The sequence below is a fragment of the Equus caballus genome, chromosome 18 (genome assembly GCF_041296265.1).
Source record: "Equus caballus isolate H_3958 breed thoroughbred chromosome 18, TB-T2T, whole genome shotgun sequence".
In the NCBI taxonomy this organism is placed as follows: Eukaryota; Metazoa; Chordata; class Mammalia; order Perissodactyla; family Equidae; genus Equus; species Equus caballus.
The window spans coordinates 21,491,232-21,508,494 of NC_091701.1; the positions used below are offsets into that span (position 1 = coordinate 21,491,232).

Genomic DNA, 17,263 nt, shown 5'->3' on the forward strand with positions numbered 1-17,263 from the left:
CAAAACAAATGCTAAATGCTGTTTTTGCTTTTTCTCATAAAAGTGAAAATCCTCTTTGGATTTCTTTCGGTTAGTGAAAACATGTACAAGTGTTGGTCTTTCGTAAAAGCAAAGTGGTGTAAAGCAAACTTCCGGATAGTGGGGCAATCCTGTACTCATTGTAGCCTGTGGCCCCAAATGCAAATACCTGTTTCTCTGGGGATGCACGTGTCTCTTTCTAAATGCACATGACTGTGGACATATTTACTGTTTCTAGAAATGTAATGGATGCACGTGAAAATATATTCCACGAAGTAATTAAATGGCATTCTGAGGGTTTGATCAGATTCGGAGAAAGAGAGAGAGAATGTACTTTCTCTTACCTGTGTAAATTAACACGCTTCTCAGTGCGTGAGTTGCCTTTATGATCATCACCATTCTGTATAAGGGAAAAGGTTAAATGGTTAAGCTGATATGCTTTTTTCAGTTTCATATTACATAAGTAAAGTCAAAGGGTGGAAACGATTTTTTTTTTCCATTGACACAAAATGTGATTACTCGCTGTCCTTGTGAAAAGATAGATGATCAGCCTTCCGGATAAGGCTGGCTGATATTTCTATAGATTAGATGCAAAAAAATGTGAGAAGCATCAATGGGCAGCTCTTTCAACTGTCCATTTCTTGGACTCTTTCCCACGGTAACTAATTCATTCTTTAAAAGATTTGGCATGTTACAAGCTAATTTGGAAGCTTTACCTGGAGTTGATACCCATAAGAAATGAAAATGGTTATATTTCAAGGATCCTAGGGGCAGAATTCCCATAGGCAAGTCAGTGCTGCTGCTGCTTTTTTTTTCATGCAATTCATTCTGCAAGCAAAAACCAAAACTGAGGGCAACTATTTAGAAAATGAAAATATATTTAGGGTATTTTGGCAGATTATATTTTTAAACATATTTCCCTTCTGAGCTGAAGGGTTGGAAACAAGAAAAATCCTATTTTATTAAAATCCTGGATTTAGGGCTTTTCTTTTAGATGAAACTCTGCCTAACAAGAAAATATTAATATTGAGATAGATATGTAGGCTTTGGAACATAATAATTATAATGATACCAATCATTTATTAAGTGTGTATTGTCTACTTGGCACCACATTATCTCATTGATCCTCAGAACAACTCTACAAGTCAGGGATTTTATTATTTTCTCCCTTATGTAGGAAAGGCAACTAAGGGCTAGAAATTTGAAGTAATTTCATCCAAGTTTACTTTACTGTAAGAGATGGAATGGGGATTTCAACGGAGGAAAACTCATGTAGAATTTACATTCTTAACCACTAAATTGTGTTTTCCATCAAAATTCATAATTTCATACATGTGTTGGAAAGTGTCAAAGTCGAGTGCAAATTGACCCCTGTTTTCGTGTGGATGGTGGCATGGAATCTCTGAATGATTGAAACCCTTGTTTCTCTGCCCGTAGGCCCCTGGGGAAGGTGTACAGGCGACTGCGGGCCAGGAGGAGTCCAGAGTCGTGCACTGTGGTGTTTCCACTTTGAGGGGTGGACAAGTCACCTGTCTAACTGTGATGAGAACAACAGGCCTCCGAAGGAAAGAAGCTGCTTCCGAGTCTGTGACTGGCACAGCGACCTCTTCCAGTGGGAGGTTTCTGACTGGCACCACTGTGTGCTTGTTCCTTCTGCCCTTGGCCAAACCAAACCTCGGACTGCAGAGTGTGTGACGGCTCAGCATGGACTACAGCACCGGACCGTGCACTGTATTCAGAAGTTGAACAGAACCATGGTTGTAAATGAAATCTGTGAACACTTTGCCCCCCAGCCCCCCACAGAACAAGCTTGCCTCATCCCTTGCCCCCGGGATTGTGTTGTATCTGAGTTCTCAGAATGGTCCAAGTGTAGCAAGGGATGTGGGAAGCAATTGCAACACAGAACTCGCACGGCCATTGCTCCCCCTCTCTACGGAGGTTCGCCATGTCCCAATCTGACTGAGTCAAGAGCCTGTGACACTCCCATTTCCTGTCCTCTTGGAGAAGAGGAATATACTTTTAGCCTTAAAGTTGGACCATGGAGTAAATGTAGACTGCCTCATCTTAAAGAATTTAACCTAAGCGGAAGAACTGTTCTGGATTTTAGCTCTGATTCAAAGGAACGAGTCACCTTTAGACATCAAAGTTACAAGTCACATCACCATTCCAAGCCCTGGGACATAGAGATAGGTTATCAAACCCGGCAGGTTTGGTGCACAAGAAGTGATGGGAAAAATGCGATGTTAAGGTAGGTGGCCTTCAGCGTTTATATCTTTGATTCACCCAAATATTTTACAGGACAATTATATAACGTTTCTTTATGATTTTCTGCAAAGGGAAAATTGTCCTCCGGTTTGGGATTTGGGGTTTTAGAAGTTTCATTTGAGAAGTTTTCAATTTCAGTTGTAAAAATTTCAATGTCTACACCAGGCAATGCTCTGAATTCTAGCATAATTAGCAGTACAACTATGTAGGTAAGTCATATATTTCCAGATTTTATCAAGACATCAACCAGTTGAAAAAAATAGGTCTTTTGATAATATAGTAATAAAAGACTGAGCCTTTTATTATAATGATAAAAAAAGCAGTTCCCTCTCAAATTTGAGATGTAAATTATGTAAGTATTTAGCATTTTCATAATGCATGTTTTTTAAAGTTATTTTTGTTTACTTTTGTTTTCATGATTAACAGGATTCTTTTACATCTGAGTTGTAGGTTTTTTACAGCAGTAATAATACGAATAAGTTAATCTAAGAATGCTTTCTTTGGCATTGATTTGATAAAAATATTAACTTGCAAAGCAATAATTAGGATTACAACCCTATAGAGACAATAGACTAAAACTTTTGAAAGCAATAGTTTAGGCTTAAAACTTATTTGTAACTGGGGGCCAGCCCAGTGGCAAAGTGGTTAAGTTTGTATGCTCTGCTTTGGCAGCCCAGGGTTTGCCGGTTCAGATCCTGGGCACAGACCTGCTTACTGCTTATCAAGCCATGCTGAGGCAGTGTCCTGCATATAAAATAGAGGAAGATGGGCATGAATGTTAGGTCAGGGCCAATCTTCCTCAGCAAAAAGAGGAGGCTTGGCGGTGGATGTTGGCTCAGGGCTAATCTTCCTAAAAAAAAAAAAACGATTTGTAATTGTTTTACTTTTAATTGTTTACTTTAAATTGTATAAAACCTCATAATGTAAGCTCATAGAAATATGTTGAAAGTAGTATTTGTTTAATTTTCCCCCAGAAGATCTTAAATGGAAGTGCTGGTATGTTACAAAGTTTCTTCTAAATTAAGATACCTTCAATAGTACTTAAATTACCAAACAATAAAACACTCATCTCTAGAATTAATCATTATCATCAGTTACTGTTTTCTTGGGATCTAAGCTGGCTGGGAAAAGCTTAAAAGACTACTTCTGCTATTCAAGAACAAAGTAATGTGATGATGTGATGACTGGTTTTTTTTTTTTATTTGACTTCACAAATGAGCCTATTTTATCTTTGATGCTTCATTTTGATTTATGCCATATACAACTGCCAAGTCCATTGAAGAGTGATTTTCTGCCTTTCGTGGCCTGCCTCTGTGAAGCCCAAAAGATTAAGCTGATGATTTGGGTGATTATGGTTTGAATGTGTATGGAAGATTCTGTAAAAATTTTGTTTCCTTAATATTCCATATTGGATATTACATGGAATGTTTTCACTTTTAGTTTGCTTGTTTTTACCATGTGCAAATTTTTAACTCACAGACCTTATTTTTTAGAGCAGTTTTAGGTTTACAGAGAAACTAAGCAGAAAATACAGAATTCCCATACACCTTCTCATCTGTCCCCCTTCACACATACACGATTTCATACGTACATCTTGCATTAGTCTAGTACATTTGTTAAAATGGATGTCAATATTGATATATTACTATAGTGCATAGTTTACGTTAGCATTCACTCTTTGTGTTGTACATTGGGTGGGTTTGGACAAATGTATAATGACTTGTATCCACCATTACTATAGCATACAGAATAGGTTCACTGTCCTAAAAGTCTTCTGTGCTCCACCTATTGACCCCACCCTTCCTCTTCTGAAACCTCTGGCAACCAGTGATCTTTTTACTGTCTCCATAGTTTAGCCTTTTCCAGAATGTTATGTAGTTGGAGCAATACAGTATATAGCCTTTCCTAATTGGCTTATTTCAGTTAGCAATATGCATTTAAAATTCCTCCATGTCTATGCGTGGCTTGATAGCTGAGTTCTTTTTATGACTTAATAGTATCCCATTGTATGGATGTACCACAGTTCGTTTATCCATTCACCTACTGAAGGACATCTTGATTGCTTCCAAGTTTTGGCAATTATAAGTAAAGCTACTATAAACATTCATGTGCAGATTTTTATGTGTACGTATGTTTTCAACTCATTTGGGTAAATACAAATGGGCACAGTTCCTGGATATTATGGTAAGAGTATGCTTAGTTTTATATGAAATTGCCAGACTGTCTTCCAAAGTGGCTGCATCATTTTTCATTCCCACCAGCAATGAATAAGAGTTCCTATTGCTTCACTTCCTGACCAGCATTTGGTGTCATCAGTGTTGTGGATTTTAGACATTTTATTAGGTGTGTAGTGGTATCTTGTTTTAATTTGCAGTTCCTTAATGGCATATGATGTTCAGCATCTTTTGATATACTTATTTGCCATCTGTGTATCTTCCTTGGTGAGGTATCTCTTCAGATCTTTTGCCTATTTGTTGTCATTTTTTTCCTTGTTGTTGAGTTTTAAGAGTTCTTTGTATATTTTGAATACCAGTCCTTTATCAGGTGTGTGTTTTGAAAATCTTTTCTTCTAGTCTGTGCCCTATATTTCCATTCCCTTAACAGTGTCTTTCACAGAGAAGAAGTTTTTTAAGTTAATGAAGTCTAATTTATCAATATTTCTTTCATGGATCATTCTTTGGTGTTACATCTTAAAAAAAAAATCAGCAAATCCAAGGTGAACAAGATTTTTCTCCTATGTTATCTTCCAGGAGTTTTACCGTTTTGCATTCTACATTTAGGTCTGTGATTCATTTGGAGTTAGTTTTTAGGGAAGATATAAAGTCTGTGCTTGGATTCATTTTTTTAAATGTGCCTGCCCAGTTATTCTAGCAGCATTTGTGAAAAAGACTATCCTTTCTCCGTTGAGTTACCTCTGCTCCTTTGTCAAAGATCAGTTGACTCTATTTGTGTGGATCTATTTCTGGGCTCTCTATCTTGATTCCATTATCTGTTTATCTATGCTTTGCCAATTACACAGTCTTAAATACTGAACCTTTATATTAAGTCTTGAAGTTGGCTAGTGTTAGTCGTCTGAATTTGTTCTTTTTTAATGTTGTGTTGTCTGTTCTGGGTTGTTTGTCTTTCCATATAAACTTTAGAATCAGTTTGTTGATATCTACAAAACAATTTTCCAGGATTGTTTTTGGGATTGCTCGTAATGTATCGATCATTTGGGAAGAACTAAAGTCTTGATAATATTGAGTCTTCCTATCTTTGAACACGGGATATCTGTCCATTTATGTAAATCTTCTTAGATTTCTTTCAGCAGAATTTTATACTTTTTCTCACATAGATCTTGTGCATATTTTGTTCAATTGACACGTATTTCATATATTTTTGATGCTGATATAAATGTATTGTTTAATTTCAAATTCCATTTTTTCATTGCTGGTATACCAGAAAGCAGCCAACGTTTGTATATTAACCTTTTATCCTGCAACCTTGTTATAATTGCTTGTTAGTTCCAGAAGGTTTTTACTGTTCTTGTTCTTGCTGTTAATTCTTTGGGATTATCTATGTAGAACAAGCATATCATTTACAAACAAAGACAGTTTTATTTCTTCCTTTCCAATCTGTACACCTTTTATTTCCTTTTCTTGTCTCATTGAATTATCTAGAACTTCCAGTATGATATCAAATAGGAGTGGTGACAAGGGACATCCTTGCCTTTTTCCTGATCTTAGCAGGAAAACATCTGGTTTCTTACCATTAAGTATGACATTAACTGTAGTTTTTTTGTGGATGTTCATTATCAAGTTGAAGAAGTCCCACTCTGTTCCTAATTGCTGAGAATTTTTATTGTGTATAGGTGCTGGTTTTTGTCACGTGCTTTTCCTGCATGTTTAGACATGATTATTTGATTTTTCTTCTTAGTCTGTTGATACAATAGATTGCATTAATTGATTTTTGAATGTTGAACCAGCTTTGCATACCTGGAATAAATTACACTTGATTATGGTGTATTATTCTTTTTATATGTTGCTGGATATTATTTACTAATATTTTCTTGAGAATTTTTGCATACATGTTCATGAGAGCTGTTGGTCTTAGCTTTCCTTTCTTGTAATGTCTTTGTCTGGTTTTGGTATCAGGGTAATACTGGCCTCACAGAATGAATTGGGAAGTATTTCCTCTCCTTTGATTTTCTGAAATAGATTGTAGAAAATTGGCATATTATTTTCCTTGAATGTTTGGTAGAATTCAACAGTAGACCCATTTGGGCCTGGTGCTTTCTCTTTTCACAAGTTATTAATTGTTGATTCAATTTCTTTAACAGATATATACCTATTCAGATTATATGTTTCTCCTTGTGTCAGTTTTAGCTGATTGTGTCTTTTAAGGAATTGGTACTTTTATCTAAGTTAACAAATATGTGGGCGTAGATGTGTTCTTAATATTACTTTATTATGCTTTTAATGTGTATGGGATCATTATTGATAATCCCTTTCGTTACTGATATTAGTACTTTGTGTCTTCTCATTTTTTTTCTTAGTTAATCTGTCTAAAGGTTTATCAATTTTATCAAACTTTTTAAAGAAACAGCTTTTGGTTTCAGTTATTTTCTCTATTGATTTTCTGTTTCCGATTTTGTTGATTTCAACTCTAATTTTTATTATTTTTGTTATGCTTACTTTGGCTTTAATATGCTTTTCTTTTTCTAGTTTCCTAAGGTAGAGGCTTAGGTTATTGATTTTAGATATTTCTATTTTTCTAATATGTGAATTCAATTCTATAATTTTCCCTGTAAACATTGATTTCACTGCATCCCACAAATTTTAATAAGTTGTATTTTCATTTTGATTTAATTCAAAATATTGTTTATTACTCTTGAGATTTTGTCTTTGGCCCATGCTTTATTTAGAAGTGTGCTGTTTGATTTCCAAGTATTTGGGGATTCTCCAGCCATCATTCTGTTATTGATTTTTAGTTTAATTCAGTTGTGTCCTGAGAGCATACTGTGTATGATTTCTGTTCTTTTAGATTTGTTAAGGTGTGTTTTATGCCCAGAAATGTGCCCTGTCTTGGTGAATGTTCTGTGTAAGCTTGAGAAGAATGTGTATTCTGCTATTGTGGGATGAAATATTCTATAAATGTCTATTACATCCAGTTGATTGATGATGCTGTTCAGTTCAACTAAATCCTTACTGATTTTCTGCCTGCTGAATCTGTCCATTACTGATAGAGGGGTGTTGAAGTCTCCAACTATAATACTGGATTCATCTATTCTTTGCAGTTCTATCAGTTTTTATCTCACATATGTTGATGCTCTGTTGTTAGGTGCATACAGATCAAGGATTGCTATGCCTTCTTGGAGAACTGACCCTTTATTGTTATGCAGTGCTTCGCTTTATCTGTGATAATTTTCCTTGCTCTGAAATCTGCTTTGCCTGGAAGTAATGTAGTTACTCCAGCTTTCTTTCGATTACTGTTAGCATGGTATATCTTTGTCTATCCCTTTACTTTTTATTCTATCTTTATCTTTATATTTAAAGTGAGTTTCTTGTAGATAACATATAGTTGAATCTTATTTACCCTCTCTGACAGTCTCAGTCCTTTAATTGGTGTAGTTATATCATTGACATTTAAAATTATTATTTATGTAGTTGGATTAATATCTACCACATTTAGTATTGTTTTCCATTCATTGCTCTTGTTCTTTGTTTCACTTTTTGACTTCCTTTGTTTTTCCATCTCTCTAGTTTTAATTGAACATTTTATGGTATGCCATTTTGTTTCCTCTTTTAGCATATCAGTGGTTTCAGTGGTTACCCTAGACTTTGCAATGTAAATTTACAACTAATCCAAGTCCGCTCTCAAATAAGACTATACTACTTCACACCTAGTGCAAGTACTTTCTAAGAGTATTCACAATCTCTTTATCCCGTCCCTTATTATATTGTTGTCATTAATTTCACTTACTTATAACCTATGATCACTGAATACACTGTTGTTATAATTTTGAACAAATTATTATCTATTAGATCAATTAAGAATAAGAAAAATAAAATATTTTATTTTACCTTCATTTATTCCTTCTCCAAAAATTCAAAGAAGAATTATGCTTTTGGAGATCCAAGTTTCTGATCTATATCATTTTCTTCTCTCTGAAGAACTTCTTTTAACATTTCTTTCAAGGCAGGTCTACTGCTAACAAATTCCCTCAATGTTTGTTTGCAAAAGTCTTTGTTTCTCCACTTTTGAAAGCTAATCACTGGATGTAGAATTTAGATTGGTGGAATTTTTTTTTTAACAATCCACTCTTTTTGCTTGAATGGTTTCTGGAAAGAAATCTGATCTAATTCTTATTTTTGCTCCTCTATAGGTAAGGTGTTTCTCCACACCCACGTCTTGTCCATAGCTTCTTTTCAAGATTTTCTCTTTGTCATTGATTTTATACAGTTTAAATATTGTATGCCCAAGTGTATTTTTACTTTTTTATTTATTTATCCTGTGTTTGATGTTCCCTGAGCTTCTTGGATCTGTGGTTTGGTTGTCTGTCATTAATTCTGGAAAATTCTTACTCATAATTACTTCAAACATTTCCTCTGTTCCTTTTTCTTTTTCTCTTCTTTCTGGTATTCCCATTACATGGATGTTACACCATTTGTAGTTGTCCTATAGTTCTTGGATATTCTGTTATGTCTTTCTCATTTCCTTTGTTTCTCTACATTTGTAAGTTTTTATTAACATTTTTTCAAGCTCAGAAATTCTTTCTTTGCCTCTGTCGGTCTACTGATAAGTCCTCAAAGGTCATTCTTCATTTCTGTTTCAGTGTTTATTTCTATTATTTCCTTTTGATTCTTTCAGAGATTTCCATCTCTCTGCTCATAGTATTCATCTTTGGTTCCATATTCTCTATTGAGCATTTTAGCGTGTTAATCACAGTTGTTTCAAATTCCCATGTGACAATGCCAAAATTTTTGCTGTATCTAAGTCTGAATTTGTTGCTTGCTCTGTCTTTTCAAACTGTGTATTTTGTCTTTTAGTATGCCTTGTATTCTTTTGTTGAAAGCTAGACATGATGTACTAGGTAAAAGGAACTGATATAAATAGGCTTTTAGTTTAAGGTATTATATTTATCTTGATAAGAGTTAGGCTGTGTTTGCTGTAGGTATAGGTATAAAAGGCTAAAATTTTCCCTGGTGTCCTTATTTTTTTTTTTTTATTTTTTTCTCTCCCTTCACTATTGTCATTGGGTTTCCTTAGAGAATTCTTCCTAAATAAGCTCTGGGACATGAAGTTCTTTCGGTTGTAGTCCCCTGTTCTTATGCAGGGGCCTTATTGCTGATATGCTAAGTTTTCAGGAGAAGGAAAGCATTTTATTATCCTATGATTAGGACTCAATCTTTTATTGAACTTGTGCCCCTGGGATATGCCCCTCACAAATGCTTCTCAGTCCTTCTTCCCCACAGGTAATCCAGGAAGGTTGAGGGGGCTGGAATTGGGTAAGCTAGGTTTTGGTAAAATCCCAGTTGGTTTAAGCTTTGGTAAAGTAGTTTCCTTTGAGGGCAGTCCTTTTTAAGAAGAATTCTTTAGGTATATTTCAAAATGGCTGCTTTTCCCATCCTCCTGCTGGAAGCATAAGATTTTTCTCTTCACTGTGAGAACCAGTAGGACTTCTGGGGGTGGAACTCATGAAAATGTGGGATCTCTACCAGGACAGGGCCCCTTGGAGCTTTTAATTAAAACGCTTGTCTAGGGGCTGGCCTGGTGGTGTAGTGGTTAAATTCATATGCCCTGCTTCAGTGTCCCAGGGTTTGCAGGTTCGGATCCTGGACAGGGACCTACACTGCTCATCAAGCCATGCTGTGGGGGCATCTCACATAGAAGAACTAGAAGGACTTACACCTAGGAGATACAACTATGTATTGGGACTTTGGGGAGGAAAACATAAGAGGAAGATCGGCAACAGATGTTAGCTCAGGCCCAATCCTAAAAAAAAAAAAGAGAAAAAACAGCTTGTCTACACTGAACCACCAGTAATTGATCAACCACAGTTTAAGTTTTCCTACCCTGGTACTGGATCCAGTGGCAGTTTCTGCTCCTGGGGTCTCCTGCAGTAATTTGTATCCACCTGTCTCTCCAATTTTGGGGGCCACCATTTTCCCTGTGAGTACAATTCTCTGATGGCCCTAAGAAAACTTGTTGATTTTCAGTTTGCTCAGACATTTTCTTGTTGTGAGAACTGCAGCGATACCTTTCAACCTGGAATGGAAACCAGAAGTCAGCATATTCTCTTTTGAGTTCTAGGCAGCATATTGAATCAAAACAAGTTTTTTAAACATTATGCCATGAGATCTATACTATTCATTCCATTTAGTCATCAAAACATTATGAAATGACTCATATACTATCATGAAATGCTTAAGTTACTAGGAAAACATGGTGTTCAGTGGGGACATTTTTGTTTCTTTACCTTCCGCTGCAACAGACAAAAACATTACCCTTGACAGCTTGAGGTCATGTTGTGGACAATGTTGTCTCATTTCTATCCAATATGGTAAACTATGTGGGCACAGTCCACCAGGATTTTTGCTAAAAAGGCTCAAATCCATGTCTGAAAAGTGTACATTTTCCTTTTTGTGGATCTGATGCATTCAAGAAAGCATTGGTTTTTTTGTATCTATTGACTTGTAGGATAAACTTTGTTTCCCTTAATTGGTAAAAATTTTCCTTTGGTTCAGATCCCTTTTACTCTGTACTTGTGTCCACCTTTAGATCACTTTCCTTTTGGTAGACTCTGTGAGACTCTAGGACAAGTGGCATTTTGTTTCCTCTGTTTTGATTGTGTCAATGGCTGGTTGTCATATCATTAAGAATAGGAGGATCCTGTCTTTACTTCCACAGTGCAAGTTCCTGCTTGTGCCTTGCTGGAAAGTCACTTTCTCAGTCTAGAACACCACAGAGCTTTAATGAATGTGCTTTAGTAGCTCTCCCATTGATTACTGTAACTTTTAATAATCACCTCAAGCAATTTTCCCTTCACAGTTATATTTGCAATGTGGTAGGCTATTGTATTACTCTTGGTACCACTCTGTTCCCTCATCATTGATTTGCCTATTGGGTTTAAAGATCGTTTGTTTTTAATTGTCTCATTGCATATCCTATTTTTTCTCTTTTGTTTTGACAGGAGTTTCTCTGAGGTTCCATAATTGCATTTTAAAATAGCTGTCCTACAGCCTGTTCATCATTCTTTCTCAGATATCAGTGATGCTGTTATTGAATTTTTACAATATTAACTTAATGAAATCAAGTAGTCTTGTATATTCAGTTTTTGTTTCTGTGTCATTTTGTTTCTTTTCTTTCTTTTTCTTTCTTTTTTCTTTTTAGAAGTAAATCTGAGTTAAGATATCTGAGCTGTAGAACAGGCAGTCTGTTTATATAAGTAGGAAAGTGATTCATATTTATTGTTTGGGTGAATAAAATTCAGATGAATGGATTTTACTTTTGTTTTAATATAGAGGAACATTTGGCATGGACAATCTTTTAAGAGCTGTGTTCATTTAGTACGTGTTAAACATACCTTAAATTCTCAGACCACTATACTTAAATAAATACTTTGAGATTTCCCCTGAAAGGAAGTCCTGAAGGATAAGACCATGAAAGGAATATCGTTAATAAAGTTCAAATATTGTTGTTACTTTGTTTGTTTTTTATCTCTACCACCAAAGTAGATTTGGAAAGAAATTTTCTATTCCACACCTTCCCAAAACATAAACAAATGCAGACCCCAAACCAAAAGTTTTTTTGTAATTTGTTCTTTGAAAGTGGGAGAATATTTTGTTGCTTTTGTTTTGTTGGGAATGGGAATGGAAGACTTTTACTTTTCTCTCTCTTTTTTTCAGTTTTATTTTAGTTTTAGATTTTACTTGCCTCCTCTCATCTTTATTGATTTAATTTAAAAAAAAAAATATTTGGGGGTTGGCCTGGTAGTATAGTGGTTAAGTTCCTGCACTCTGCTTTGGCGGCCCAGAGGTCACGGGTTTCAGATCTTGGCCGTGGACCTACGTACCACTTGTCAAGCCATGCTGTGGTGTCATCCCACATACAAAATAGAGGAAGATTGGTGTGGATGTTAGCTCAGGGCCAATCTTCCTCACCACAAGTCAAATGTATACATGAAGTAAATTCAGAGAAGTGTTACTCCATCCTAAAGACCTTCAGCCTGTGTCTTTCTATCCTTGTAGATAATGAACATCTTGTTTTCCAGTTTATCCTCCTATGTTTCTTTATATTTTCTCATTTTCACTTCTTTCTTACACACAGGGTAGCATACTATGTAATCTGTTTTGCATTGTTTTTCAGTTATTATTATTTCCTGGAAATTGCTCCATATCACTTATGCAAGATCTTCCTCATTTTTTTTGTACAGTTGTATAGCACTTCACTGAGCTTGTATACCATAGCTTATTTGAACAAACTCCTATACTTGGAAATCTAGGTAGTTTCCAATATTTTGCAATTGCAAATAATTCTTCAATGAATAACCTTTGCTCATATATTTTGATATTGTTACTTGTATATCGTCAGGATACATTCCCAGAAGTTTGAATGCTGGGTAAAAGGATAATGCATACAAGTTTTGTTAGATATTGCTAAACTGTCCTTCATGAGAGTGAAGCCATCTTGTATTTCCATCAACAATGTTACAAAGAAAGTATATTGTCAAGCTTTTGGATTTTTTGTCAATCTGAAATGTGAGAAATGGTATCATAATAGAGTTTTAATTTGCATTTCTCTTAATATGTGTGAATTTGAACAGTTGCCTATTTATTTAGGGGCCATATTTATAGATCGTTTTATGAATCATCTGTTTATGTTGTTTGCCTCTATTTCTATAGAAAGTTTTGTCTTTGCTCTCATTTTCAAATCTTTGTAGTTAGGGATATTAGCCCTGTATCTGTGATTTATATCGTCATGTTGTCTCTCAGTTGGCAGTTTTTGTTTTGACTTTGTTTATGGTAATTTTTGCTATGCAAAAGTTAAAAAAAAATTTCTGCATCCACGTATTGATCAATATGTATATTTATTTATTGCGTTTGGAATTTTAGTCCTGGTTAGAAGGCCTTTCTCACATCCAGTTTAAACGTACCCATGGTTTCTCCTAATGTGTGCACAATTTTATTTCTTACATTGATTCTTGGGTCAATTTATACCCTGATCTTGTATATGATGTGGGGAATGGATCTAATTTTGTCTTTTTCTAAGTCTTTCTAGTGTTCCAGTGCCATTTATAAAAATGCCTCAAGATCTTTTTGACCCTGTAATAGAGATAACATCTTTATCATGTGTTAGATATCTACATGTAGTAGGTTTCTTACTGGGCTTCTGTTCTGTTTCATTAGTCTATGAGCCAGTCCTCTTCTATTGTAATTAGAGAGGCTTTTCCAATATAATTTAATATCTGATAGAGCTAGTCCCTCCTCATAGCTATTCTTTTTCTGTATTTCCTAATTATTCTTGAAAGGTAATCATTCCTTTCAAAATTTGTGATCAACTTGTCTAGCTCAATAAAACTAGCTTATTGGAATTTGTCTTGTGATTGCATTAAATTTATAAATTAACATAGAAAGAACTAACATCTTTTTTAATAATTCAAGTACCTTTTTTTTAAATACTGAGGTATATTTGACATATAACATTGTATTAGTTTCAAGTGTACATCATAATCATTCAATATTTGTGCATATTGTGAAATGATCACCACAATAAGTCTAGTTAACATCTGTAACCATTTTTTTTCTTGTTATGAGAACTTTTAAGATCTACTGTCTCAGCAACTTTCAAATATATAGTACAGTGTTATTAAGTATAGTCACCATGCTGTACATTGCATCTTCTTTCTTCTTTATAACTAGAAGTGTGTACCTTTTAACTCGTCACCATTTCGCCTATCTCCCACCGTCAGCCCCTGGCAACCACCAATCTGTTCCCTGTAACTACAGTTTGGTTTTTTGTTTTGTTTTGGATTCCACATATTTGTGAGATCATACAGTATTTGTCTTTCTCTGTCTAATTTATTTCACGTAGCATAATGCCCTCAAGGTCTATCCATTTTATCAAAATGTCAAGATTTCCTTCTTTTTTTGTGGTAGAATAATATTTCATTATATATGTATATATTTATGGTAACAGATGATAACTAGACTCATTGTGGTGATCATTTCACAATACACACAAATATTGAATGATTATCATGTACGCTTGAAACTAATGCAAGGTTATATGTCAAACATACCTCAATATTAAAAAAAGATACTTGAATTATACATATATATGAATTATATAAAATATATATTGTCATTAATATAATATATTAACATATATAACCTTATATATAATATAAATATATAAAAATATAAATATATAATGTTACATATATATATATATAACATTTTTTTAATTCATTCATCTGTCAGTGGACACTTAGGTTGTTTCCATGTCTTTGTTTATTATACATAATGATGCAATGAATATGGGGATGCATATCTGTTTTCAAGTTAGTGTTTTCATTTTCTTCAGATAGATGCCCGGCAGTGGAATTGCCAGATTATATGGTAGTTTTATTTTTAGTTTTTTAAGGACCCTCCATACTGTTTTCCATAGTGGCTGCACCAATTTATGTTCCCACCAACAATGCAGAAGGATTCCCTTTTCTTCACATCCTTGCCAATGCTTGTTAGTTCTTGTCTTTTTGATAATAACCATTCTAACAAGTATGAGGTGATATCTCATTGTGGTTTTGATTTGCATTTCCCTGATGGTTAGTGATATCGAGCATCTTTTCATGTGCCTGTTGGCCATCAGTATGTCTTCTTTGGAAACATATCTATTCAGACCTTCTACCTATTTTTTAATCAAATTGTTTGTTTTTTTGCTGTTGAGTTGTATGAGTTCCTTATATATTTGGGATATTAGCCTTTTATCAGATACGTGGTTTGCAAATATTTTGTCTCATTATGTAGGCTGCCTTTTCATTTTGTTGATGATTTCCTTTGCTGGGCAGAAACTTTTTAGTTTGGTGTATTCCCACTTGTTTATTTTTACTTTCATTGTCTTTGCTTTTGATGTAGAATCCAGAAAATTGTCAAGACCAATATCAAGGAGCTAACCACTTATGTTTTCTTCTAGGAGTTTTATGGCTTCAGGTCTTATATTCAATTCTTTTATCCATTTTGAGTTAACTTTTGTGTATGGTGTAAGATAGTGTTCCAGTTTCATTCTTTTGTATGTGACTGTCTAGTTTTCCCAACACTATTTGTTGAAAAGGCTATCATTTCCCCATTGTATATTCCTGGCTCCTTTGTTGTGAATTAATTGGCTATATATACACAGGCCAATTTCTGGGCTCTCTATTCTGCCTCATTGATCTGTGTCTATGTTTATGCCAAAGCCATACTTTTTTGATTACTGTAGCTGTGTAATATAGCTTGAAATCAGGGGGCATGATGCTGTCAGCTTTGTTCTTCTTTCTCAAGATTTCTTTGGCTCTTTGGAATATTTTGTGGTTCCATATAAATTTTAGGATTGTTTGTTCTATTTCTGTGAAAAATGCCCTCGGAATTTTGATAGGGATTGTATTGAATCTGTAGACTGTTTTGGGTAGTATGGACATTTTAACAATATTGATTATTCCAATCTACGAGCATGGAATATTTTTCCATTTATTTGTGTCTTCTTCAATTTCTTTTATTAACACGTTATAGTTTTCAGTGTACAGGTCTTTCACCTCCTTGGTTATATTTATTCTAGGTATTTTATTCTTTTTGATGCAATTGTAAATCAGATTTTTTTCTTAATTTCTCTTTCTGATAGTAGAAAGAACTAACATTTTATGTTGAGACATTGTAACTAAAAACAAGGAATATCTTTTTATTTGTTTCAAGTCTATTTTTTTTCTGTTAGGAATGTTTTATAGTTTTATTTATAAGGATCTTGAACATTTCTTAAGTTGTTTTCTTAAGTATTTTATTATTTTTGTTGCTATTGTAGATGGCATTTTGTCACCCATTATATTCTCTAAGTGGTCAATAGAAAATGCTATTGATTTATAAGTGTTAATCTTATAACTTGTAGCTTGCTGAATTCTTTTATTATTTGAGCCATTTTTAATCACGTATTTTCTGGTGATTTTCAAACATAATGTCAAGTTATTAGCAAATAAGGAGAATTTTATACTTCTTTTCTAATTCTCATGCCTTTAATTCTTTTCTCTAGTTTAATGTATTGAATCCAGAAAAGTATTAAGTAGTAGTGAAGATAATGAGCATTCTTAGCTTTCTCAAATCTCATTGAGAATGCCTCCAGGATTATCCCATTAAGTAAAGATTCTGGTTTTAGGATTGAGGTATTTGTTTTCTTACTGCTGTAACAAATTACCATGAACTTAGTGGCTTAAAACAACACATTTATTATTTTGTAGTTCTAGAGGTCGGAAGTCTGAAATGGATCTCACTGTAGTAAAATCAGGTTGTCAGCAGGCTGGATTTATTCTGGGGAGTCGAGCACAGAATCGGTTCCCATGCCTTTTCCAGCTTCTTGTATTCTTTCCAGCTTGCTTGCATTCTTTGGCTGGCAGTGTAGTATCTTCAATCATTCTTTGAAAGATTTCTCTGACCCTCACTCTCCTGCATCTCTGTTTCACTTATAAGGAAGCTTGTGATTACATTAGGGCCACCAGGATAATCTCTCCATTTCGCTCAAGATCCTTAATTTAATCAGAAGTGCACAATATCTTTTCTCCTTTAAGGCAACACATTCACAGGTTCTGGGGAGTAAGACATGGACCTCTGGAGCGGGGAGATATTCTGCCTGTTACAGGGGTGTGTGTGTGTACATTTAATCATATTAGGGAAGTCTCCCTTCATTCCCGTTTTTGTCAAGAGTTTATACTAGGAATGAATATTGAATTTTGTCAAAGGCTTTTTGAATAGCTCCC

General features: G+C 34.5%; 1 protein-coding gene across 12 annotated transcripts in view; it reads left to right on the plus strand.

Moving 5' to 3' along the window:
• The window catches only part of THSD7B (thrombospondin type 1 domain containing 7B), a 1,030,427-nt gene that overhangs the window by 509,475 nt on the left and 503,689 nt on the right, over positions 1-17,263 (plus strand). For all 12 annotated transcript variants that reach the window (XM_070240788.1, XM_070240790.1, XM_070240792.1 and 9 more), the window contains one exon: positions 1,456-2,266. In XM_070240788.1, coding sequence (XP_070096889.1) covers positions 1,456-2,266 — 811 coding nt within the window. The remainder of the gene's footprint in view (positions 1-1,455; positions 2,267-17,263) is intronic.